General features: G+C 40.0%; 1 protein-coding gene across 7 annotated transcripts in view; it reads left to right on the forward strand.

Moving 5' to 3' along the window:
* The window catches only part of GALNT7 (polypeptide N-acetylgalactosaminyltransferase 7), a 136062-nt gene that overhangs the window by 52549 nt on the left and 56030 nt on the right, over positions 1-27483 (forward strand). For 5 of the 7 annotated variants that reach the window (XM_072795988.1, XM_072795987.1, XM_072795990.1 and 2 more), the window contains one exon: positions 15636-16096. In XM_072795988.1, coding sequence (XP_072652089.1) covers positions 15636-16096 — 461 coding nt within the window. Of the gene's footprint in view, positions 1-1415; positions 1445-12027; positions 12210-15635; positions 16097-27483 lie in introns of those variants that run through there. The other 2 variants (XM_072795989.1, XM_072795991.1) reach the window with 2 other exon arrangements.

The raw sequence follows: 27483 nt of genomic DNA on the forward strand, positions 1-27483 counted from the left end.
AAGGGTGTTGCCTGTGTTCTCTAGGATTTTGATGGAATCTTGTCTCACATTTAGATCTTTCATCCATTTTGAGTTTATCTTTGTGTCTGGTGAAAGAGAGTGGTCTAGTTTCATTCTTCTGCATGTGGATGTCCAATTTTCCCAGCACCATTTATTGAAGAGACTGTCTTTCTTCCAATGGATAGTCTTTCCTCCTTTATCGAATATTAGTTGACCATAAAGTTCAGGGTCCACTTCTGGGTTCTCTATTCTGTCCCATTGATCTATGTGTCTGTTTTTGTGCCAGTACCACACTGTCTTGATGACCACAGTTTATTGATATAGAACCTCCTAATGGAAAACAAAATCTCAAGTTACTATTATAAATTGTTTTCTAATGGAGTTTTGTTAATAAATTTCAAAAGTTTAGAGGAAGCTTATAATTCTAAAAACTTCATACAAACTGTATGCTCAATATAGGGAACTAAGGAAAAGCAAGAGATGAGAAAATATCAGCTAACTCTTCCCCATTAGAGACAACTACTACTTTTCTTTCTTGCTAGTTATTTCTGGTTTGTTTGATTTTTTTTTTTTTTTTGTATTTGGGACTATATGGTATAAGCAATTTGTATATTCAATGCATGTATTCTACTTTAAAAAAAACTAACATAAGACATTTTCCCAAAAATTATTTTTTCTTAAATACTTTTATAGTTATGAACTATCCAATTGTATAAGGGTAACATCATTTTCTTGGTTGTTTTCTTGTTATAAATAAACATTCTATTTGTTTCTAGTCTATTTGCTAGTATATGCTGCGGTGAACATTTATGTATTAATATCTTTTTCTGTAATTAGAATGATCTCCGTAGAATATATTCCCAGCTCTGAATTTTTGTAGTCAGAAAAAGTGAGTGTTTTTAAGGATTTTGGTACATACAGCCAGATGGCTCTACAAAGAACTCTACCAACAATGTACTATTTGTATTTTTATTTTTTTTAGGAGAGGATCCAAGATCTTCATGACCCTAAAAATGTTGAGAACCACTGATACTATAAAAAGAGATTTTATGATTCTTGAAACCATCACTGACTTTTAGCTTTCTAGAAGGCTAGTGAAGGCATACCCTGAAGAAGCTATGCAAGAAATTGTTGAAAATGTGATCTTTGTGAGACTGCATATGGTCCCACTGAGGATGTCTTTCAGAAATACTCTTGCACCTCAGGGAATAGAAATGGGGGTAACTCTTCCTTAGTGTCAATTTGAAAAGCCCTCTTTTATTTACTTCATATTTGTCAGTGGCAGACAAATAGAAGATATTTGAAAACCCTTCTGTGTTTCTGTGAAATCAGAAAAGCAAGCTTAGCAGCTCAGTTTAATGGTCTCCTGTGCCATAGTTACTAACTGAAAATAATTTCTTTGTTTTTCTCTGTAGAAAAAATCATGCGAATGCATCATTCTCAGGTATATTGCATTTATCTACATCCTGATATTCACCTAGACTAGTGGGCCTCATAGTAAGTTGTTACTGCTTTTTGAAGTACGAATTGATTTCTGGAAATTTACTTCTTTGAAAAAAGCCCTTTCTGAACTATCTTATTACAAATTCTTGTTAATAACATTATATTGGTTTTAAAATAAAATAATTTTTTATTAAAATGAACTCTGAAATTCTAAGGAATATATTTTTGGTTTTGGTATTTTAAAAATCTTAAAGCTGTCAATTTATATAGCTAAAAGTTCTGAAAACCTTGTGGATGCCTTCCCTGCTGGAGAGAGTAATGCTTAATTACATGGGCTCTGGAGCCCAGAGAGCTTGGATTTGAATCATGCCCCTACCACCTCTTGAGTGTCTGACTTTCAGCAAGTTACTTAAACTCTGTGCCTCAGTTTTCTCATCTGCAGGATGGAATAATGATGGTACCCAGCTCAGAGGGTTACTTCAAGGATGAAAAGAGTTAGGTGGAATGCACTTGGAATAGTGCTGGTAACCTTGTAAGGGCTCTTCTACATCTTCCTTACCCTACCATCTTATCATCATCATCATGAATGCATCATCAGCATTCAATAAAATACTTCTAGTGATTTAAACTCTTTCCATTTTTCTGTTCAAGTCTTCAGGGGTTCTTTGCTAATTTTGCTAACTTTGACAATGCTTTGACTGACACATTGGCAGGTTATCTTTGGCAGGCTATCTTTGGCATGTGCTATAGTAACAGTGAGCCTGTTTTTTCCATTCATTCAGAGATATAAAGATAAATGTTTTTCTTAATTGTGCCAGGTAAAAAGGAAATCTTTTTCATAGAAAAAAAAATACCTAAGTGACTTAGGGTCATCAGAAAATTATGTCAAAATAAAATTGAGGTATTTGGTGAGACTTGACCATCCTAAGCACTGTACATATTTTTTGTTGGAATTTCACCTTTAGTTGCAAAGGGATTTTAGATTTCAGTTCTACTACTTCTTAGCTTGTGTGAGACCAAATGAAGCTGGTTGGAATGGATTAGAGTGGCTAAATTTAGCATATATCTGATTGACTGGCTTCTCTCCACTGATAGAATTGCTTCCTATTTCTCAATAGCTGCTGTTCTTCCTCCTCCTCCAGTGCCATTTTAAGATATTCTAGAAAGAGATGTCAGTATTATAAACATAGTTATGGTAGAGTTAGAATCCTACTTTTAATTTCTAAAAGGTGGTGGTTAGCAAGATTAAGAAATGGAACTGGAAAGAACTGGAAAGTTAAGGTTAATGTCATATTTTTAACATTCTGATGTTAAGTATAAGCTACTTCATGATATGTCAGACTAGATTAGGAAAACACCTTATATTATTCTGTACGAAAGCAGTATCTTGATATGCTACTCCTCACCTTCCTTTGGATTTCATAGCACCCTAGTGTATCCTAGAAAATGGGCTGTGGCATTTGTGGGTATATATTCTGGGAGGCTTTTTCCTCCTTTCCCTAAGTGATATCTCTTATACCATGAAAAGAAAAAAACTGGAGCTCTGGTCATGTATATGAGCAGCACGTTCTGAAAAATGTAGTAAGCTCCTGTGACGATGTAATTCTCTTCTATCATCTTTATGGAACCATTTTAGAGTAGAATATTTAGTGAATTCATAATCACAGGCTTGTGAATAATTTGGTTTTATTCCGTGGCCTCTGGAATGTTTTTAGTAACAAAGAGGCAAAAGTATTTTTTAGCGGGAGTTTGAACAGCTTGGAATTCACAGCAAGTACATCAGTTAGAAGAGTCAGCTTAACAGGACCAAAAATATTTTAGTCCTTACTTATGGGAGAAGACTGACTTAATTCTTTGTATAAAATTAGTTCAAAATGTCCTTCCATTATTTCACATGCTGTCAGAGCAAATCATCATCGAACACATTAGACTGAAAAAACTGTTGACAGGGCACATCTCATTGTTTAGATTGCCAGAATAGGCTGTTTCTTTGGTGTAAATACTTGCCAAAGACAGGCTTTGTAAAATATGATAAGAAAGAATAAAGAGACATGAAAGTGTATACTAGATGAACATTTTTAAAGGCCTCTCAAATCTTTTGTAAATTTCTAGAAAGTAGAAGTCATCATCAAGTAGTTGTAAGTCAAGTGGCTTAGCATTGTGGCTAAATGCTCAGAATTCATGATTATGCTGACAGGTTCAAGTCCTAGGGCAGTCCCTGCTGAATTATGTGATATTGGACATGTTATTTAGTCTCTCTAATCTTTGACTTCCTCAGCTATAAAATGTGAAAGTAAAGTTATAGGACCGATCATAGGATTGTTGTGAGCATTGGAGAATGTAACATACTTAACAATGTCCAGTTATTTTATTTTTTAAATCAAACTTTTCACTGCTGTTCCCCCAAGATCCACCTAAACAACACAAGGGCAGACTTCCCTCTAGAAATATGGAGCTCAGGGGCCATCGTGTTTCTTATTGAATAGGTGTTTTTTTACATAGGAGGATAAGAATAAAGAAATAAAAATGTCAGAGAATTTAGGAGAACGAAAGATACATAATACAAACTCCTACTGCACAAAAGGAGTATAAGACTAAGACTCTCCTCAGCAAGAGCTTTTAGTCTGGGGGGAAAATAAAACTAGCACGTGGGATAGTTAGAGAATTATAAAAGTATTAAGGAGTAGAAATTCATGAGAGGGAAAACTTTACTGGAACTAGAACAGATGGCAGGGCTGAATCTTTATCAAAGGAATTGGAGCCAAATCTAGAAAGAAAGAGGTGAGCAACAGGACAGTTCTCTAGACTAAGGCTGATAGCAGGAGCCAAACTAGAGGCCAGGCTGAGAATGTGTTTTTATGATCTCCTGAAGGGGGCCAGCTGAATAGAGTATGGGGACAGCTTGAGTGTGTATTCAGGGGTGACAGAAAGCCAGGCAAAGGATTTTGAACCTGACATGTTAGAAAAAGTTGAGAAGACTTTTTCTTTCTTTCTTTTTCTTTTTCTTTTTCTTTTTCCTTTTTCTTTCTTCTTTTCTTTTCTTTTTTCTTTCTCTTTTCTTTCTTTCTGAAATCTCTGATATGCACTGTGAAAGCATTGTTTAACAGAGGTAAGTCTGATTCCAAGAAGTTAGAATAGGTTAAATTGCTGTTGGAGTAATTTAGACAGCAGTGGTGAAGGTTTGCACCCCAAGGAAGAGCAAAGTACATGTGTCTGCACCGATTTCATACTTCCCATTACAGCAGAGGGCTTGCCCTCCACCTGACCTGGCTAATCTCACCTCTGCTTTGGCTCTCACCCATCCCCTTCTCAGGAACTTCTCATTTGATTATTCCTCCTCTGCCATGTATTTGAATATTTTACCCTTGCCTTTCTTTTATTTTTTTTTAAAGATTTTATTTATTTATTCATGAGACACACGGGGGGGGCGGGTTGGGCAGAGACACAGGCAGAGGGAGAAGCAGGCTCCATGCAGGGAGCCCGACACGGGACTTGATCCCGGGTCTCCAGGGTCCCACTCTGGGCTGAAGATAGTGCTAAACCGCTGAGCCACCAGGGCTGCCCTTGCCTTTCTTTTCAGGTGTTCAAGACTTTCCCATTAAAAACAAACAAAATTCCTCACCTCACCTCTTTTCCTCCAGCTATCTCGCCATTTCTGTTCTCTTTATGGGCAGTTTCACACATGTGCCTACTTTGGCTTGCACCATTTCTATACCTTCCAACTCCACACCTCAAACCCACCGGCCCTGGGCTCCTGACCCCATTATACCATTAGAATGGCTCTTGCTCATCCCAGTGCTCCTCTTACGTGCCTTTAACCAGCATTTAACACTGTTGACCATTCCTGTTGTCCCACACCTACTGTCTTGGTTTGGGTTTCCTTCCTACATATTGGGCCAGTCGTCTTTGTCCTTGATAGTCCTACTCTCTTTCACCAGTCTTCTAAGGGATGGATTCCCCAAGGCGAGATCAGTGGATCCTCTCCTATTCTCACTTTATGGTCAGTTCATAAATAGCATCCAGGCCCTTATGTCAGTTATTATCTATATAAAGATGTCTGCCAAATTTATCATCTCTAGTCCAGTTATGGAGATACAAATTCTATGTTTCCATCTTCTCTTGAATGTTTCAGAAGCATACTTCAGAGTCCGCATGTCCAAGAAGGGCCTCACCATCTTCAATCTCAGTCTTTTCTAGTGCTTCTCTCTCAGCGAATAGCGTCCTCTTGTATGGTAGACACCTCAGAGCCATCCCTGACACCACCTGAATCCATCCTTCAGTGTGTACATTTCCTGATTAACCCTCATCCACTCAGGCCTCCTTCCAGTGTCTTCTCTTACTCCTCAGCCAGTAGGCTCTCTTCAGAATGCTCCTGTCTATGGTAGGAGCATCAAAACTATGAACTGGCTGCTCAGGCTTCCATATTACAACGCAAGTCATTACCATACCAGAGCCCTGCTTAGTTGGGCCACTATTCACTGTCTGCCTCATTTGGCACCAGACTTCTCCAGGTCTTCCCCTTCCAGCCACATTTAGTTCTTTCTGCTTACCACAGAACTTCTTGCTGTAGCAACTCTGCACAACATGTTCTCTATCCCTGAATATTCTTTCCTCTTTTTTTAGGAAAAGATTTATTTTAGATAGTGAGAGTGTGTGAGTGGGGGGAGGGGCAAAGGGAGAGAATCTCCAAGCCAACTTCCTGCTGAACACGGAGCCCAATCTGGGGCTCAGTCCCATGACCCATAAGATCACCATTTGAACCAAAACCAAGAGTTGGACTCAACCGACTAAGCAACCCAGGCACCCCTCTTTCCTCTTTTTACTGACTTAGCTTCTTCTCATCCTTCAAACCTCTGCTCAGCAGTCCTTCATCCTCAAGGACGCCTTTCCTAGCATCCTACATTAGATCGACTGTCCTCAAAAGGCTTGTAGAGCACCATATTTGTGTGACTGGTTAATTGTATGTTCCCCCCCATTGGACAGAGAGCTCACAAGAGCAGGGATGTGTTTGCCCAACATCGTATCCCTGTAGCCTGTACAGCATTAGGTGCTCAACACATATTTGTCACCTATCAGACTATTTCAGAACAATGTCTAGGGCAGAACAGGAGGATCACAGAAATGCCTCTGGCCTTCTAGATAATAGCAAATAAGATAGTTCCATCTGCAGCTGGGTAGGAGGTAATTATGAGGACTCCTGAGGCCCTCTGGATCCACACTCCTGGGGCCTCTGACAGCGTCACAGAGCAGAGAGCTGGTGAGTGAGTCACACTGCAGGACTGAGACTAAAATACCTCCCTTGCCTGTACCTTTAGACCTTGGAATTCTCATTAATTTAACAACTTGCCTGCAGTTCTTAGCTGTGTTGTCCACTCCTTGCAATTCTCTCCTGCATTGCTTTTTCCCATATTTTCTAAGTTCTTTTTTTCCTTATCCCATTGAACACATCTTGGCGCCTCTTTCCATTCATTTGCTCCATCAGAGTACTCATTCCACAATTCAGCTCTGATCTGGCATGCTCCCCTCTCATGGCTCCCATAAAGTCTGAACTTCTTGGCATTTCTTAAGAGGCGCTTGGAGGCACTGCCAGTATCTCAAGTCTCCTCTCCTGCCGCTTCCCCATATGTCCCCTGCACTCATTACACCAAACCATTTGTTCTTTTATGCTTCTGTGCCTTTGCCTCAGTCTAGACTAGCTGCCAAACTCCTTTCTCCCCCCACCTCCTTACCTACCAGCTATTTACCACCTATGTGCTGGGGAGTGTCTGCTGCTTCAAATCAGAGATTCAGTCACTGCCAGCCCACTCAGACATCCCTTCCTGCATCCTACCACCCCCTTTGTGGTAGGGCACACAGCACCTGGCAGATAGTAGACCTGTAATATTTGAAAAACTAAAAGGACAGTTCTTTTGCCTTAAATGATACATGTAAATACTAATCTCCGTGCCAAAGAGCAATTATGATAAACTAGAGTATCACTGGATGAGCCTTCCTCTTGGAATCCAACCTGTTGATAGTTGAAAAGTAAAATGTCCAAACGTTTATTACATAAATAACCTCAATCTACCCTGAATGTATTTTTTCTGTCTCAAAGGGTTAAGTTCCCTTGACACACCCTTCTAAAGTGGATTTTTAGTCCTGACACGGTAGCAAAATGTTGTTCTACACTTTTTAAGATGATAACTCCACCCTGAAAACTGAGATACTTTCTTCCTTGAGATTTTTTTTTCCTTAAGATTTACAGGAAGAGATTCTTACAGCAATCAAAATGTATGTGTTCTGAAGCCACACATTACAGTACTTTTTCATGAGCTGTTATGAAAGCCAAGCTTCAGGGCAAAGCAAGGAAGCAGTAGAGGAAAGGCTGTTTTATGCATTTCCAGCTGCAGAGAGTAGTAACACTTTATGTGGGAGTGCTGTATTCATTCTAGAATTTCTCCCCTAGAGGGATAATAGGACATTGCTTTTTCAGCTTTCAAAAGGGTATTACAAACATTCTCTCCCAACACAAATACCACATTTGACCTCATTCTTCTCTCACTCAGTAAAACGTTTTCCTTAGTATCATAAGAATTATTAATGGTTGTGCTGGTGACATAATTTCCAATAACATTTTCAGGAAGATTTGGAAATCATTACATGCTTTCACTGGGATTGCCAAATGTGAAGGAGAATTAGGAATTAAAGTGTCTGGCTTTGGCAGGTATTAGATTACAAAGCGCATTGTTGCACTGGAAAAGAGAATCAAAGGATAGGACTAAATAGACACTTGTCCTGGGTTTAAGAAAGAGTGTGAACAGTGTGATCACCAAGGAATGGTGTTAGGATTGCTCTTTTGAAATATTTTAAAAATGATCTAGGAAAGAGAGTGAAGAGATTCTTAGCTCTTCTAGGTAAAAAGGTAGAATTGATTGGCTTAAACCGAAAGAAGGTTCCAGAACATCATGTGAGTGGGCCAAAGAGGAGCTGATGGGACCTTATTCTCAAGCAATTGAGCTTTTAAGTAGTTTCTCCTTTCTCCTCCTGATGAAATACCATCAGTGTTCTTTTGAAGGGTCCATTCAGCCGGGATAATTTCTTACTTCTTATCCTACTAAGCTGTCTGGTCTTTAAATGTGCATTTCCTCTCTCCATGTGTGTATGTCATATGTATGCATACGTAAATTATTCATGTGTTAAAGAAATCTTCACAGATTTTATTTTATAATCTTTCTCTCATTGCTTTGCTTTCATTTTTTCCTCCTCTTTAATACCTTCTTATTTTCAGACAGGTCATTTTGTAGGAATAACATGATAGAATATTTATTGTAAAATATCCGCAATTTTATTAAAATATTTTGCATAACTTATATGCTATTTTTAGAATGAAAATGCCTCTTAGCTTTTTTTTGAAACTCAGTAATTGCTTAGCCCACAAAGAGAGTTAAAAATCTACCCACTATATCCATTTATGATTTCTAAGAGGTATTATATCTGCCTTTTAATACCCATGGGAGTTGAAGCTTTTAAGTGGCGTTGGTCCACCTTGTATTTATAGCCTTGTCTTGTCGTTGGTACTCTTACCACTGAAATGATGGCGTAAACTTTGACAACTATGGCTTCTCACCTTTTGGAACCTACTACAAAATGAATTATTGACCATTATTTGATATGCGTGCTTGATTCTTAAAATTCAGTTCAAATCAGTTAAAGATTTAATGCTAATTATTCACAATAAATATTTGTTAAGCCTATGAAGTATATATGTGACTCAGTTCATGAGCTGAGGCATGCATTTTTCATAAGGTCTCTGGAAAATAAAAAATTATTTGGATTGCATAAATATGTTTAAATTTCATGTTTCATAGACCCCATTAGTTGTCTGTGATATTAACTTTTATCTGGGCCATTAAGCAGTCTTACAAATAGAAGTTTTTTTATGTAAAAGGATAACCAGTTATTTTCCTATTGTAGGCATTAACCTACATTTTGGTCATTTAGTGGCTTATTTCTCCTTTTAATTTATTCCCCCTTGAGTATTATCTGATATTTTTCTGACCCGGTTTAGAATCTCTTATCTTATGACTGTTTTAAAACAAGCACCAAATTTAGTATGAAACCATTTGCAAGATAAATTGGCTTGGAGGACTAAGATGAACACCAGCAGATTTACTTTCTCATGTTTAAATAAAGTACTCATTTTCCATGAAGTAACAAATTTCACTCGCAGACATGATTTATCCAAATCTGAAGAAGAGGAGAAACTAAAAAAAGGATTATTCGAATTTTAGATTTGTAGGGAAAGCAATGTTTTTAGTAGGGAAAATAATGTTTTTAGTGATTTCATTTGGATTCTCAAAATGCTAGCTTAAATCAAGCCAAGCGGTGGTAGAAGACAGTGGCCCCAAAGTCAATTTAGATTCCAGCAGCATAAGAGATGACCCATAGGTAGTTCTCCATTAACTCAGTCTGTGAAGAACCATGCGCTGAGTCCCTGCTGTCTACCCCCTGGGGGGACACACAGATACACTCTCACTATCTTCAAAGATCCCTCAGCCTGGCTGGGGAGAAGCCTGTAAACAGATACTAAGGTAATTCAGGTAGAGCAGTGTTAGAAATATTCATGGGGCTGCTGGAGGAATATACTTGGAACTGATTGCTGAGTTTAGAACTGCTGGCATGAGCTGCTTAATGGTAATTTCACATTTACAAAATAGAACATTAGAGATCATGGTATTAATAAGGGGAAGGATTTTGCATGAAATCTCCCTGTTTTCAATAAGGGGAAGGATTTTGCATGAAATCTCCCTGTTTTCAATTATAGTTTTAACTTAGATGTTGAAAATGGAAAATGTTTATTACTGAGGAATTTATAGTTTAGTCTGATACCTTTAAAAAGGCATAGCCTTGACATGGTTTTTAAAAAGTAAATTTTATGGGGCGCCTGGGTGGCTCAGTTGGTTAAGCATCTGCCTTTGGCTTGGATCATGATCTTAGAGTCCTGGGGATCAGCCCTGAGTTGGGCTCCCTGCTCAGTGGGGAGTCTGCTTCTCCCTTTCCCTCTGCCCCTGCCTCGACCGCCCCCCATGCTGTGTGTCTCTCTCTCTCAAATAATAAGATCTTAAAAAATAATAATAAATTTTGTAATCATAACCCACTCGGTCATTTACTTTGGTTGAACTAAATTTTGTTTTGAATTTTGAAGAGCCCAAGACTTAAAATTTGCCGTATCTAGATATTCTATAGTTGACCGTGATTATTCAAAATGTGCAGAAATCTTCAGAAAATTGTGTCAGTGCAGATGGATACTTCTCTTAAGAATACCATATGATATGTATGAAAATCCAAATCTGCAAAAACCAACTAGTTGCACAACTATGGGATTTATTGGGAGCCTCTTTTATAATGGAAATCTCTTTTATTAAGAAGACTAAATGTTCAAAATGTGACATAGCTAACTTTTTATTTAAGAAGACACGTATTTCAGTAGTACTCACAATAGTACAGGATCTGTATTATATATTGTATTTTCTTACTTGATTAAGGAGAAGTGGCATTTAATTGACTCAAAATGCCCCCATATGAACCTGGTAAATTCTGTAGGTGGTTAAAACTATAGCACTAACTTGCCCATTTGAAACTGTGGTTGCCATAGTGTATTATAAGTTATGAGAGAAAATAAAAGGACTGATCATTAGGTATTATGTAATAGGCCCCTCTCCACCTTCCAGTCTCGGTGTTGCAGGCCCTGGAAGAAGTCTGGGTCAATCTGGCTTACTGTGTAGTACTTAGCCTTTGAGTAGTGGCTACCCTGCCAAAGTTAATTTCTAGTACCAGAAGTGCTGACCTAGATTTCTTTTAGTGGGGCAATTATTATGATGTCAACCATGCTGTTTTCTCCATTCTGTTACCTTTTGGTTTATCACCTGGCCTTTGTAGAGAGGGGGGAAAGGAGAATAGAAATCCCTGCTATGTGAGTCTATTTCTTCCAGGAGTTATTTCTTCTATCAGAATGTAATACTGATAAGCCACACCCTTCCCCATTTTCAGTTCTGCCCTAGTTGCTAACAGAGGCCTTGCCATTGGCCTTCAATCTCTTTCTAGTTTATGGATCTTTATTTTAATTTATTTTTAAGGATTTTATTTATTTATTCATGAGAGACACAGAGAAAGAGGCAGAGACATAGGCATTAGGGAGAAGCAGGCTCCCTGTGGGGAGCCTGATGTGGGAGTTAATCTCAGGACCCCTCAGGATCACGACCTGAGCCAAAGGCAGACGCTCAACCACTGAGCCACCCAGGTGCTCCTCTGGATCTTTTTTTTTTTTTTTTTTTTTTAAATTCTGTTTATTTGAGAGAGAACACACGCTTGAGCAAGGGAGGTAGAGGGAAAGGGAGAGGAAGAAGCAGACTCCTTGCTGAGTGCAGAGCCCAATGTGAGGCTTGATCCCAGGGCCTCAAGATCATGACCTGAGCCAAAGTCAGATGCTTAACCGACTAACCTCCAGGCACCTCTTGGGATAGGTCTCTTTTCATAAGGGAGAACACCTTAGATATTCAAGGACTGGTAAGGTCTCTGTTTAATCTTGGGTTTTTCTATTTTCAGCTCTAGTTAAACACAGACAAATCACTTGACCCCAACCCCTCCTCTTGTGACCACTGACCCTCTAGTGCAGTGATTCTCAGTCCTCTGAAGGAGCAGGAGTGAATGGTTTTCAGCCAGCACAAAATGTCAGCAGAGATGGGTTGGCTAAGAATCCATCTCCAGCTAATCAGAGAGAAACCAAGGTACTGACGGTGGAGCACTTGCTCTACCTCCCAACTTCTGCCGCAAGTTTTTAAGACTCTGGGGAGGCGTGGCCTACTAGCACACCCTGTTTCTCCTGGCACCTCCTTGTTTTGAGTACGTCCTTTCCTGACCTCTTTGTCCCTGTTGCTCATTTACCTAGGAAGAGCAGGTGAAAGTGGAGCTAGAGAAAAGATACTGGTGTGATTTTTCTAGTTAAAGGTGTTTCTTGGGGTACCTGGATGGCTCAGTTGGTTAAGCCTTGGACTCTTGATTTTGGCTCAGGTCATGATCTTGGGGTTGTGGGATCAAGCCCTGCAGTGGGCTCTGCTTTCAGTGCAGAGTCTGCTTGGGATTCTCTCTCCCTTTCCCTTTGCCCCTCCCCCCACTAAAATAAAAAAAGAATCTTTTTTTTTTTTTTTAAAGATTTTATTTATTTATTCATGATAGTCACAGAGAGAGAGAGAGAGGCAGAGACACAGGCAGAGGGAGAAGCAGGCTCCATGCACCGGGAGCCCGACGTGGGATTCGATCCCGGGTCTCCAGGATCGCGCCCTGGGCCAAAGGCAGGCGCCAAACCGCTGCGCCACCCAGGGATCCCATCTTTTTTTTTTTTTAATGGTATTTCTTATCAAAGTATTTTTATTTATTTTTAAATGTGATGTCAGCTGAGGAAAGGGATGTAGGAATGATTGATGTAATCTGGTCGTGATGCTTGGAAAAGAATGACATAATCCAGAAATGAAGGTGGAATGATAGGTAGACATCTAAAAGAACTATAAGGGACACCAGCAGTGCAAGATTAGACAAAGAACTGTTAAGTCAAAGAAAACATCTAATTAATATGGAGGAAGATAAGCAGGAAGTTTAAATCCATTAAATATTCTCCTGGTGAGGTGGGTAAATTTGAGAAATACTTAAATTCGCCAAGTTTTGCATTAGCATAGGCCAACCTAAACTATAGCATGTCTTACATGTGCTATAATTTCATGTATTGCTATATTCTATACTCTTCCAGTATGCACTTTGCATTTTATGGAATTTTAGGCAACCCATGGTAGATGCTATGGTTTTGGAAGTTGACATCTGATGACCTGTTTAATCTGCTTTTCTGTATTTATTGACCTTTCCTTCCCATCATTTTTTACCTCCCCAGTTACCAATTCACTGGAGCCTTGATGTGAAAAATTGAAGTGAGGGATGTCTTTCTTCTTTATGTGTTATGCTTGGTTCAATATCAATATCTTGGGTCCAGTATATTAGAGTTTTGCAGTGATTTTTCTCTTTTAATTTGCTTACCACACTGCCACAATACTTCTCTTTTGGAAAGAACCAGGAGATAAATTGGAGAGACATATACTTTTTCCGTCCTCAAAATCAGTAAGGCTCACAGGTTAGGCTCCAGCTAAATCCTTGCTACTGTGGTGTGTGATGATAGAAGCCTGATTCAGAAGTGTTATCTACCTTATAACACTTGCCTGAAGAAAGGTATCACATTTATATAATCAAGCTGAGTGTTGCATTTTATGTTTAGTTTTGTGTTAGTGAGGAAAATTGTGGGAAAACTTTGAAATGGACCAAAAAGATTATTAGGTATATTCTCTGATTCACTTTCTGGTTATCTTGCCCTTTCCTTATCTTTGAGCTATTTTATAGTGCTAGAAATGATAGAATACTGATGGTAATGCAAAAGATTCTCATCCATTGAAATGGAAATTGTGTACAGTGTGGTGCAATTGGTTATTGCCTTGTGGATATTGACAATGTTACTAGTTTTGCAACTTTTTATAAATCCTTTGCAGTATTCTTGATCTTTAGATATTTGTTCTTTGGATTCACCTTTGGACCACTTGTATCATCATCAAGTTCCCTTTATAATTCATGAGTCAGTTAAAATTGAAGTCCCCTGTTAAGAAAATTGTTTTGTTACATACACACGTGTATGTTTATACGTTCCTTTAACATCTCTAGACAGATTCTCAAAGAGCTGTGATGACCTCTATAAAAGGGGAAGCAGGAGAACCTACCTTTTTCAACCCAACCCTCCTTCTCCCCGCCCCAATCAGTCCTTAGCTAGCTAGCCCTTACCAAAACTTCAGCTAAAATCACATTTGAATTAACTGGCTTTCTAAAGAGAATCTTTGTTTCTCAATCAAGTACCAGCAGATAGCAACTTACACCTAGCAGTTTACTTCTGTGCTCTTGAAAATCAAGTTTTTAACTTTACTTTTCTAGATAGTTCTACCACTGTAGACACATTTTGGTCAGACGGTACTCATTCTATTTTGAATCTCTGGAGGACCCAGATGGTCTCAGTGTGGTGTGAAGCGGCAGGACCTATTCGCCTGTTTTGTGGTTCCAAGTTCACCTTGCCTCTTCCCAGCTGTGCATATGCAGTAATCCTCTTGTCTAATTATAGCTAGCAGCTCTCCCTCTGAGCTAGAGGTTCTCAAGCTTGGATGCATATTAAAATCACTTGAGGAGCTTTTAAAACTCAGAATGCCCAGACCAATTAAATCACAAAGTCTGGGGGTGGCACACAGACATCAGTATTTTTTTTTTTTTTAAGCTGCTGAGGTGACACTAATGTTGAAAACCACTGCCCTGTGCAAAGAATGATACTGATTTAGCAAAAACTTCACATAGAATGCCTCAGAAGCAAAAGCGCTCAGGATTTCTGATGGAGGGATCTGCATAGGTGATGAGGAGGGTCTCCACAGTCTCAGGAGGCAGCCCTTACAGAGTATCTGCACCCACCAAATCTGTTTCTACTTGGGCTACCTCTGGAATGGGGCCAGCTAGGTATTGGGGGTAGCTTAAAAGCCAAAAGTGCCTTGGGTAAGTCTTTAACATTCTGTTTTTGTGTGTTTGTTTTTAAAAATAGTCCTGAATTCAGCTAAACTCTCACTGTGTAGAAAATACCGACTGTCGAGTGCATGAACCTGCCTTTTCCTCTGCCCTTAGAGGCACAAAGCCAGTGTCATGGTGGGGGACATCTAATACCACGGCCACCATATGGCTGTATTACTGACAAACAGTTATATTTATCATACACCGGACATCTGGGAAAACCACACACTGTACATGGCCTATTAAATGTCTGTTTTTGTCAGAGCTCCTAAAAATCCATTGCTTTAATCCATAACAATGTGCTTTATTACGAGGTCTTTGATAGTTAGTTTTAAAGGAGAGAGATGAAAAAAAAATCCATTTATTTGGGAATGGTAAGGCAAGGAAATAGTCTCTTTCTTGGGATGTCCTCCTGCCTCTCCACAAAAGATATCTTTTAATGGGAACTCCTGATTCTATTTAAAATTTTAAATCATTTTAGTTGCCTCAGTCTTCTATTAAACATGAAAATCATATCATGAACTCTGCTGTGGTTTGCCTTCATGTACTCATTATATGTCCCCCTCCCTTTTGTGTAGGAAGACAGAGATGTCAATAACCCCATGCCTAACCGAGGAGGCGATGGATTAGCTCCTGGGGATGACAGATTCAAACCTGTTGTACCATGGCCTCATGTTGAAGGCGTAGAAGTGGACTTAGAGTCTATTAGAAGAAAAAACAAGGCGAAAAATGAACAAGAGCGACATGCTGGTGGAGATAACCAGAAAGACATAATGCAGAGGCAGTATCTCACATTTAAGCCTCAAACATTCACCTACCGAGATCCTGTGCTACGTCCAGGGATCCTTGGTAACTTTGAACCCAAAGAACCTGAGCCTCACGGAGTGGTTGGTGGCCCTGGAGAGAACGCGAAGCCATTGGTTTTGGGACCAGAATTCAAACATGCAATTCAAGCCAGCATTAAAGAGTTTGGATTTAACATGGTGGCAAGTGACATGATCTCACTGGACCGCAGCGTCAATGACTTACGACAAGAAGAGTAAGCACATGTCCTCTTCTTTCTAAAATTGGGGCAACTATTGTTTTGATAGATATTTAGTTAGATTATTAGAAGGGAGAAAATATTTTTGCCTTTATTTCAAGGAAATAAAAGGCTCTTCAGTCTGCAAAATGGCCAGGAAGAGGAGATCGCTTCATTTATGCCATTAGATTGAAGGTATGACATACAAAATTCTGAGGTTTTTACATCAGTGCTACTCAGATGTGGTCCCTGGCTGGCATGAGTCTGTGAGTTTTTGTTCCCAGTCCACAATGAGACCATGAACTTGTGCCAGCATGTAAACCAACTATTAAATACTTTGTTTAGTACCAGCGACAATTTTTTAATAACAAGACTTCCTCAATGTGTTGATTTTCATTCTGGATCAAGCTCCTTGTCTTGTTGTGGAATAATAACAAGTAGTAAGGCTACTTTAGATGTCTCCTATAATTAACTAGATACTGATGTTTCCCTTAATTTTTTTTTCTCAGTACTGCACCCGGACACTGGAACTCTCTATGTAAAAGAAGTGCCCAAACTATAAAACTATGGCCTAAACTTTCAAATTATCTTCTTGTAGTTTGATTTAAAAAGAAAGGATTTCTGACCCTTACCTTTTGATAGACAGTGGTTATTTAGTGAACTCAAAGCTTTTCTCTTTCAGTTTCTTTAATAACTGGTTCTATTCACATAGGATCTAAATAGCCTCCATTAACATGAGTGCAAATTTAATTCCGTGCTACCAGAAAACTCTCAAAATGTATTCTGAGGATGTACTGTTAATATAAACACCTTTATGCAACCCCACAGCAGCATTCCTTATGACCACTAAGAATAATATAGTATTACTCAATAGATTTTTTTTTTTTCTTTTCAAATTTTTGTTTAAATTCTAGTTAGTTAACATACAGGGCAGTGTTGGTTTCAGGAGTAGAATTCAGGGATTGGTTGCTTACATACAACCCCTAGTGTTCATCACAACAGGTGTCCTCCTTAGTACCCATCATCCATCCAGCCCATCCCACCCCCACTTCTTTCCATCAATCGTATTTGTTCTCTATTGTTGAGAGTATCTTATGGTTTGCCTCCCCGCACCCCCCCCCCACCTTTTTCTTTACCCCTTCCCATATGTTCATCTGTTTGGTTTCTTTGTTTTTTGTTTCTTGAATCCCAAGGCTTTGGGTATTCACACAGTAATTGGTAAAAGTGAGAGGGGATGAATGAAATATGAAAAGAAAGAAGGAATAGAAGTACAGAACCATGATGGTGAGAGGAGTTAGAGCGTCTCAAGGGACAGTGAGCAATTTATTCCAAATCAAAGTAGAGGCTTGTCTAGTCATAAGGTTGCCAGATTTAGCAAATAAAAATAGAGGACACTTGGTTAAATTTGAATTTCAGATGAACAGTGAAAAACACTTAGTATAAATATATCCCAACCAGTGTTTGGGACATACTTATACTTTAAAAAAATGGTTGTTTATCCAAAACCTGAATTTATCTTGGAGTCCTGTACTCTTCCAGTCACGGGGTAAGGGTGGCCATTACAGAGCTAGAACCACCACTCGAGTACTCTTTAGGACCTGTAGGAGGCTCTGCAGTCCCTTATCCAGAGTGTGTCCTAGTTATTTAAAATATAGTACTCAAACATAACTCTTCATCTCTATTATAGAAAGTTCTTTGAAGACCTATTGATGGCATTCTCATCACTGAGAAAGGAAGGGAAGGGGAGAGTAACATGGATCGACCTTACACTACATACTGGGACTTATTATAGGTTCTAATTTCTTCCGCCCAAACTGTGAGAGCTTTTACCTGGGTAGGTAAAATCTGAAGCTGGGAGCTCTGACATCTTTGTATTTGCCCAGCAAAATGGCAAAGTTGTGGTTCAACCCAAGGTGGTTTGGTGAGAAAGCCCTATCTTTCCACCACACCTCACCTCAAAGTATGTCTTCCCCTGGGTGCTATGCCTTGGTATGGTGTTACAGTCACGGCATGAACTTAGTGTCAAAACTGAGATTTTTAGCACATGAGTTATTTTTTAAAGATTTTATTTATTTATTAATGAGAGATACACAGAGAGAGATAGAGAGAGAGAGAGAGAGGCAGAGACATAGGCAGAGGGAAAAGCAGGCTCCATGCAGGGAGCCCGACGTGGGACTCGATCCCAGGACTCCAGGATCATGCCCTGGGCCAAAGGCAGGCGCTAAACCGCTGCGCCACCCAGGGATCCCCAACACATGAGTTATTTATAAAAGATAGATCATTTAAAATGCCAGTATAAATCTAGCTCACTTTTCAATATAAGAAATAGGCTAAGAAAACCAAGAAGAGAAGTACAAGGGATTAGAGACCACCTTTCTCCTTGCCCTCACCCCCACACATCCATCCAGTCTGTCTGCAGGGCGTTTAGCTTCTGCCACCAGAATATGTCTCAGATTACTTCTGAGGCGCATTCTCTCATCCCTGCTGCCACCAGCCAAGTCCATGCCACCATCATCTCTCTTGGAATCCCACAAGAGTCTCCTTCATGGTTTCTCCACTTTAGCTTCTGCCTCCTGCCTTTTCACACGGAAGCCAGTGTGGTATTTGAATCTCACAAATCTAGCTTATCTGTAGTGATTCTTTGTCTTCCTGATGCACTTGAAATAGAACCCAGACTCCTGATCAGCAGCCACAAGCCTTTCCTGCCTTGACAGCCTCCTCTTGCTACTGTGCTCCTTGCTCCCAGTACTCTAGCTGGGCTAGCCTCTCCTCCTCTCTCTGCATATGCTCTTCCCTCTTCAATGAATGCTTTCTCCCTTCTTGTGCTTGGCTCTGTACCATTCTTTAGGTTTAGAACCTCTCTAACCACACTGTCTAATTTGATAATACCCTGCTTTATTTTTTAATGCTGCCCTCTGGCCATTTCATTCTCAGTATATATCTAATTTTAACAGTTTATCAAATTTATAGAGATACCAGTTTACTTAGTCGTTTATTGCCTGCATTTCTTACTACATGATAAGGTCCTGAGAGCAAGGAATAGGTCTATTTTCTTCACCAGCTACTTTCAGTAGCTGACACCCAGTTGGTAAATATCTGTTGAGATAATGAATGAATAACTCAAATGCCTGGAATCTGCTAGGGTTCAAACCTTGGCTCCATTACCAGAGGTGAGATCTTAGACCAGTTATTTCCCCTCTCTAACCCTCAGTTTTCGGATCCTTAAAATGGGTCTAACAATACCTATCTCCCGGGATTGGCATTAGAATTAAATGACCTAACAGGCTGAAAGTCTCTTGTCATAGGCCTAGTGGTTAGAAACTTAAGTGTTCTTGAATATTATTATTATTATTATTATTATTACTACTACTACTACTACTGCTACTGCTGTGGCACTTTCTTGAGGTCACATACCCTCTTGTCAAAATTTTAGTGTTTTGAGTTACTATTTAACTTTAAGGTCCTCTTGCTTTTTGAAAAATGTAAATGTTATGCACTGCCTTATCTTTACATCATCTTGCTTCTACTGTACCTTCCGTGATGGCAAAGCCTTCACCTCTCCTTTGGTAAGTATTTTAGACCCGCCAATTGCCACCTGAAACCCCCCCCCCCCCCAATCTCTCTGAGTCCTCCTTGGTCTCCTATAATATCCTTCCTTCCTCTCTCTCCCCTGTCCTTTCTTTCTTGCCTTCCTCGTTGCATTCCCCTCGTTCTTTCTCTTTCCTCTCCCTCTCTTCCATGCCTTGCATAGGCTGATCATTTCCCATACTCTTTTCTCTTGCAGAGTATTTAGAAATAAGACATTGCATGTGTCTGTGTATCATTCCTGTAAGTATGGTGTTCCCGCTCAAACAAAAGGATCCAAGGCTATCTTAGCAAATGCTCCTAAGTCCCTCTTTAAACTTCTTTGCTAGTTAGAAAACTCTTATGCTTCAAAATACTTAAACATTATCACCCCCAGAAACCTTTTTTTTTTTTTTTTTTTTTTTTTTTTTGAGAGAGCGAGCGAGCCCGTGCAAGCAAGCGCATAGGGGGAGGGGCAGAGGGCGATGGGGAAGAGAATCATAAGCAGGCTGAGATGGGGCTCAATCTCAGGACCCCAAGACCATGACCTGAGCTGAAATCAAGAATTGGATCGTTAACCAACTGTGCCATCTAGGTGCCCTCACCCCCAACTTCTTTAAGGCTGAATTCAGAACTTTTCCCCCAAAATTGTCTTTATTTAGAGGGAGAGAAAGTGCAAAAGCAGAAGGAGAGGGAGAGAATCCCTAGCAGATTCTGTGCTGAGCATTAAAGCTCAATGCAGGGCTGGATCCCACAACCATGAGACTGTGACCTGAGCCAAAATCCAGAGTCAGTTGCTTAACTGACTGAGCCACCCAGGTGATCTGAATCCAGATTTTTTTTTTTATTTTTTTTTATTTTATTTTTTATTTTTTATTTATTTATGATAGTCACAGAGAGAGAGAGAGAGGCAGAGACACAGGCAGAGGGAGAAGCAGGCTCCATGCACCGGGAGCCTGATGTGGGATTCGATCCCGGGTCTCCAGGATCGCGCCCTGGGCCAAAGGCAGGCACCAAACCGCTGCGCCACCCAGGGATCCCTGAATCCAGATTATTTTTTAAACTTGATTCTTTCTCATACTTAAAAAAGAGAGGGCATCCCGGGTGGCTCAGAGGTTTAGCGCCGCCTTCGGCCCAGGGTGTGATCCTGGAGACCCAGGATCGAATCCTGCATCGGGCTCCCTGCATGGGGCCTGCTTCTCTCTCTGCCTCTCTCTCTTTCTCTCTCTCTCTGTGTCTCTCATGAATAAATAAATAAAATCTTAAAAAAAGAGAGAAAGACTTCATTCCTCTTTGAACACAGAAAATTCAATGCAGAATAAATAATTTCTAAATAGAGTAATTCATAAGTTAGGATGTAGATAGTCTTAAGAAATTAAAAAAGTCAACAAAACATTCCTAAATTTTGCATATTCTCTAATATGCATATTAGCACTTTTCTCCTTTTACTGGAAAACATAGCATGCATCCATATCACACACACACAGCCTCCTTCATGCCCATCCCACATGGAGAGTGTGCTACACAGAGCCTACCAGAGACTGGCTTGGTATTGCTGACTTTTTGCAGCTTTGGAAAATATAGGCCTTATCCGCCTTGTTCTCTTGCCTCCGTCAGACATTTAAATGAGCAACCTGCCAAGCTTAGAAACAAAGCTTTGGGGCTGTTTGTCCAACTGTGACATCTGACACTGTGGTCAACTTGTTTGTTCTTGTGGCTGTTCCATAGCCTTTTCAGATGAATGTTCTCTACCTTAGAAGCAAGACAGAACTGCCCAGCTGCCAAGGTGACTCATACTTATGTATGTTACAGCTTTGAATTACATGCACTGGCTGAGTAATTTACTGGCTGTTGATTGCTTGTTAAAAGAGTGAGTAACTGTATTTTGAGTGAACTGGAGGCCTATTTCTTTTTTAGAAATCTGATCCAAGAATGATTTCACCTGCCTTCACACAAATTTTCTATAAAAAACACATACAGTTTTTTTCACAGTTCAACAGATACCAAGAGTCTCCAATAAGCAATGCACTGTGCTAACCCATCAGGGGATGCAATAATGACAAAATACAGCCCCTGCCTTTAAGGGGCTCCCCATCTGCCCCTGAGGATAAGGGAAAGAAATCTATACCGTAAGATCATAGGAAAGGGATGAACAGAAGGATGTGGTTCAGAGGGAGGAGGGACATGTCAAGTTACCAGGAGGGTCAGAAAAAGATTGAGAGAGGGAATACCAGGGATGAAGCCTGGAGGATGAGTAGGGTTTTCCCAGGAAGAGTTACACATTTAGAAGACACGCATTGACTAGGAGAAGGGCAGGTGGTATAGTCTACTTGGATCAGGTAGTTTGTGTAGAAAAACTAGTAGGATAGTAGGGTCATGTTTCAAAGACCACAGGCCTATTGCCAAAGTCTATGCTGATTGGTGGTCAGGAAAGACCCACTGAAGGTTACACAGAGAACTTTAGGAATATCAGATTGGAAAGCATGTAGAAAATGGATTAGGGGATGGAGACCCGTTGGAGGGGTAGTAGCATTTGAGTGGGAGCTTCAGTGAAGGTTACAGAACCAGACAAAGGAGACTCAGTGTATGTAAGAGAACTGAGGAGTTGGAATCAGTAGGCCTTGGCAGCTTGATGGAGTGGAAGGAGGAATCAAAGATAAATCCAAGGCTTTGAAGGGAATGGTGCTATTAACAGAAAAGGATGGTTGGGATACAGCAAGCTGCTCTGCCCACAGCTCAGTTACCTAAGCCACTTTTCTCCCCGGCTTTACATGTATTCATGCAGAGCCCAGCAGGATGGGGACCCTGCTTGTGGGAAAAGGTAGAATGATCTGTTTGTGAATATGTTAGATTTTCTTCAAATAAAGCTCTGGATTTTATTTCCCCTGCTGTGAACTAACTGCTGATGCAAATGCATGGAAATTATTCTTGCCCTTTTTTTCTGCCCAAGAAGGCAGACAATCAGAGGTATATAATCCAAGCTATTTTGTTTCAAACAAATGAATTAAATATTTTGACTTCTTGAGCACATTCATCTGCTTCTAATATTTAACCTTTCCTCCTACCTACACACCGATTGCATTTCTATTTTGTAGAAACCTATCTTCATTGCATTTACAAAGTGAAATAATAGATGTTTAAGTACTTCAAAAATTCTAAAAGCTATGCAAATGTTAATATGATTAATTGTTAATAACTTCCTTAAGCTTATCTTTGGGAAATTGAAGGGTGTTTTTTTAAAGATATTTACATTTACACTCATATACTGGACAATTCTCTTCTTACCTGATTCCAAAATATTTGTGTTTATACACTGATTTTATTTAAGGTGAATTGTGATCATGAGCTTTTTTGTTTTTCTATTCATGTTAAAGTCTGATACATCACTTTTAGAATACAGTGCTATAATTTATAAAGCAGATGCTATTTTCAAAACTTTTATTTAGTTGAAATAGTACAGTTCCTTTTAAATTTCAGTTTCTATATATGACCCATAGGTTTCGGTTAGAGCTAACAAAAACTCTAAGGAGCTGGTCATAAAAGGTTAAAACAAATTATTGGAATAATGTATAAACCTTATATACACATATGTATTTTAACACTTTGTCCCAATTTCTATTATCAGAATATATGGTGGACCTCCAAACTATACCAATCACAGTTACTAACACATTGTCCTTTCCTCTCATGGATGGCCCAAAGTGTGTCTTATTTTTCAAACTACAGTTTGGCACCTTAGATCTAATCTGCAGGAAGCACATTTGAAATTGGTTTCAGATGACCCATGATGGACATCTTGCTGCTTTTTTTCTCCCAAAAGTATTACTTTCTAACTGACTTGAAAACTTTTACTCTTAGAAACCACTTTTTTGGGGAGTTCAGAGGTTTTTCAGATTAACTTTAAAAATAAATTGTGTCCTAATGCCTAGTTTCTCTTTTTCCATTTCTTCTGGACACACACATAGGAACTTGCGCACGCTTGCGCGCACACACACACACACACACACACACACACAATTTTGTACTTTGGAGTTTTCTCAATTATGGTGGCAGAGCTGATTTTTGTTTAAGGTCCTGGCTGACAACAGGAGATGTATTTAGCCAAAGTGGAATTATTACAGAGATCAGGGGGTAACTTAGATCACCCCAATTTCCATGGCAATTGAGAAGAGGACTACAAAAGTGAGCCTACAAAACCTCGAAATAGAGGGTATTTGCTCTAAGCCACCATGAGCAGACTAATAGCGATCTGGAGTGCCGCTCTTTCCTTGGTGGTATTCTGGGATGGCTCATTTCCCTTGGTAGAAACAGTCTTCTCTGCCAAGACTTCATTTGGTTGGTAAGGGTTCTTCCCATTCTCTAGTCACTTTCCAAGTTGCTCTATTGAAAAGGGACTTAGCTTCATTTCCCTGCCTTATCTGCCTCTCCATTCCCATCACCAGCATTACAAAAGTGTAAGGTGTGCCTGATGAAAAATTATAAACTCAAGTGGCTCATATTTGTTTTTTTTTTTTAAAGCCCTCCACCCCCCACCAGGGATTTAGAGTGAGTTTCCTGTGGGCTAGTAGGGGGGGAAAAAAAAATATATATATATATATATGTATGTATGTATGTATTTATTTATTTATTTAGATCTATTCATGAGAGAGAGAGAGAGACCGAGAAAGAGAGAGGGGGGCAGACACAGGCAGAGGGAGAAGCAGGCTCCTCACAGGGAGCCCGATGTGGGACTCAGCCCCAGGACTCCAGGATCATGCCCTGAGCCAAAGGCAGACGCTCAACTGCTGAGCCACCCAGGCATCCCAGAAAAATATTTCTAGAGGCACCACGAGAATATACCATAACATCCACCCCCAAAACAGACAATTTCAGGGGAAGGAAAATCTTTACTCTTTTTAAAAATTTTTTCCTCTTTAGGATAACTTTCCCACCTGTGGGGAGCACTGCCATGGAGGTTAAGGGAATTTTTTTTTTTTTTTTTTGGTGCCTTTTCCTACTAGAGCATCTCAATTTTGGAGCTAACAATCATTTCAAAGTGTTTAGTCCTTGTCCTCTGCTAAAAGGTTGTCAATTCTTCCCCAAGGAGAGCTCCAAGCATAGACCTAGGCAGCCACAGTGCAGTGTGGACGTCAGAACACACATCCCTTTCCACGGGGCTTGGCTCGACTTTGGTAATTTAGCAGCTCCGACCAGTAGATGCGGCCAGGACCATTAGACACAGCCTGTTTATTCCAGTGTGTGTTTCCTTAATGCATATTGGCTCTTGTGTGTTTGGGGAATAAGAGCAATGATATCAATTCAATGTGGAAGTCCTAGGGGTTCCTACATCTCCTGCTTGTTAATGTTTGGCAGTGATCATGGCACGATTTCTTGCAAAGTGACCGCTGTAACAATATATTTATGAAGACCTTAAGAAAAACTGACAATCCTGCAGAAATACTTTTTGTTGTTGTTGTTGTTTTTTACAGTTCAAGAGAGGGAGGGGGAAGGGTAGTGGCTTCAGGACCCAGAAACTACATTTACTACTCTGTTAAGCTATCTGGGGAAGCTGCTAGTGCATCCAGAGAAGCTGAGAAGAAATGGATTGGTGGAGAGGGGTATCTCTGGGTCAGACTTTTCATTTTGGTGAAGTTGCTCTGTATTGGAGGCAAATGTCCCCCAGGACCTACAGGAAGGGAAACACAAGCCCCTGGGTTTAAAGGTTGTGAAGCATGGCCTGTGGTACAAAGACAGATGTCAGTGGTGATTTTAGCTATACTGACAAATTTTGTCCTCCTCAGAGCTCTGGTGCCAGCATTCTCTAAGTTTAGAGTAGTCTGGTCCTATTCCTATTTTTTCTTTAAATCCTATTTTTTTTTTAATTTTTAAAAAATACATGATTTTGCAAACCAGATATTTACCTTGAGATATCTTCATCCATCTATCTATCCATCTCTATTTGGTGTTGTAGCAGAAGTGTCTGAATTGTACCTAAATAAATGGTAGTTAAAGCCAAACTTCTGGACATAGGACCATCGTATGACAGCAAAGTCAAAGTATAAGGTGTTTTCCATGTTTAAAGATTAATTGTGTACATGAAAGTGGTTAACTGTTGAGCCAAGCATAAACAAACATTTAAGGAAAAGAAGAACCCATTCCCTTATTTATTCTGGAAGCCCTGCAACCATTCTGGAAAGTAGTGCTCGGTAAAGGAGTACTCACGTTGGCCCTCACACTTGGGAGAAACTTGGGCCAGGTTAGAGCCAGGTCTCAATACTGTAACAATAGGTCTGGAAAAACCCAAGGTGACAGCCTAACTGCTTCCACATATGCACATGCAGATACCTCTGGGATATCTGGTAGAAAGGACTAGTTTTGGCGAAGAGCACAAAGTAGGGTCTGGGAGAGATGGCAGTCTTTAAAAGTGGTTGAACCAGGTCAAGCCTTCCTTCCTTTTGGTAAATTGAGTTTCAGGCTGACATCCACTCCTCCTCAATCTGTGGGGCAGTTTTGACAGCGTTAGCCGTGGTGAATTGGCGGAGAACTGTTAAATCAGGATCACCAGTACCATTTTATTTTCTCATAAGCAAGTACTGTAGAAGTAGTAAGATGAATAATTTGTACAACTTCTTGAATGCATTTGCAAATTACTTGTCTTTGCTCACTTCGAGTATGTAAAAAAAAAAAAAGTGACTTAGTATCTTACAAATAGAATTACTCATCATTCTTGCAACATACAAGGTGAACATTTGTAAAAAGGTCAACCTAATGGCATGAGTCAAAATTATGTTAGAATACAGTTTAAATTCAGTAATATCTTTCAGTGTATTATAGGAAATGGCCCATAGTTCTGCTTTCCTCTTCACGGCATCCCTGCAGGGAGATTCCACTCTCCAAAATGTAGTCAATGTGTGGGAGGGAAAATCACGTTTTTAATAACCTAGCAACTTTTTTTTTAGAACAAGCAGTGCCATTTTAATCAAAAGAAAATATTGGCTCCTTCTCCAGAATAGCAGGTCCCAGTGTGCAAATCAAAAACCAGGATAAAGGGCTCTGGAGAAAGATTGGAGAATCCAAAAGGCATGTTCTTCCGACCCTGGAGAGGCACTGCTGTCACTTTCAAGGAAAGAGTTGTGAAGTCTTCACCGCAAGCAAATGTGAACAGCCAACTGCTGTCTTGCCTTTCGTGAGGCAGGAGCTCCCTCCTGAGCCACAGCGTGCTCTGCTGCAGGGCTGCTGGCGCAGGTGCCTCCTAGGAAGAGCTTCTGTGCTTGTTTCTTCTCTGAATGAGAGGGTGGGAAAGGAGCAATGAAGGAAGGCAGATAAGCTCTGCTGAAAGTTTTTGTCAAGGCATGTGTGAACCACAACTTAGTGGGAAAGTAGTGTCAGGTAGTCAGTCTTCTTTAAAATCAAGCAGAGGGGCGCCTGGGTGGCTCAGTCGGTTAGGCATCTGCCTTCGGCTCAGGTCATGATTGCGGAGACCTGAGATTGAGCCCCACATGGCCCTCCTTGCTCAGCTCCTCTCCCTCTTCTTCTCCCTCCCCCTACTCATTCTCTCTCTCTCTCAAATAAAAAAATCTTAAAAAAAATAAAATCAAGCGAAGAAGAATCTGTCTTCTAAGTAGACAGTGAAACAGCTGAGATTGGGTTTGGCTGCTGCTTAATCATCTTCAGCTTCTGTCATATGGCACTAGTGTCTGCCTCCACAGTCAACATATGTCGGACATTAGGGGTAGGGGCAGGACAGGTTGGAGTTAAGGGTGTGCTAGGGGACGTATGCCATAGATCTAGAAAGACACAGAAGGGTAGGTTCCAGCCCTAGGGCATTTATTTATACTTTAGTATGTGGTTTTTGGGAAATA

The sequence above is a fragment of the Canis lupus genome, chromosome 24, assembly GCF_048164855.1.
Source record: "Canis lupus baileyi chromosome 24, mCanLup2.hap1, whole genome shotgun sequence".
Lineage (NCBI taxonomy): Eukaryota > Metazoa > Chordata > Mammalia > Carnivora > Canidae > Canis > Canis lupus.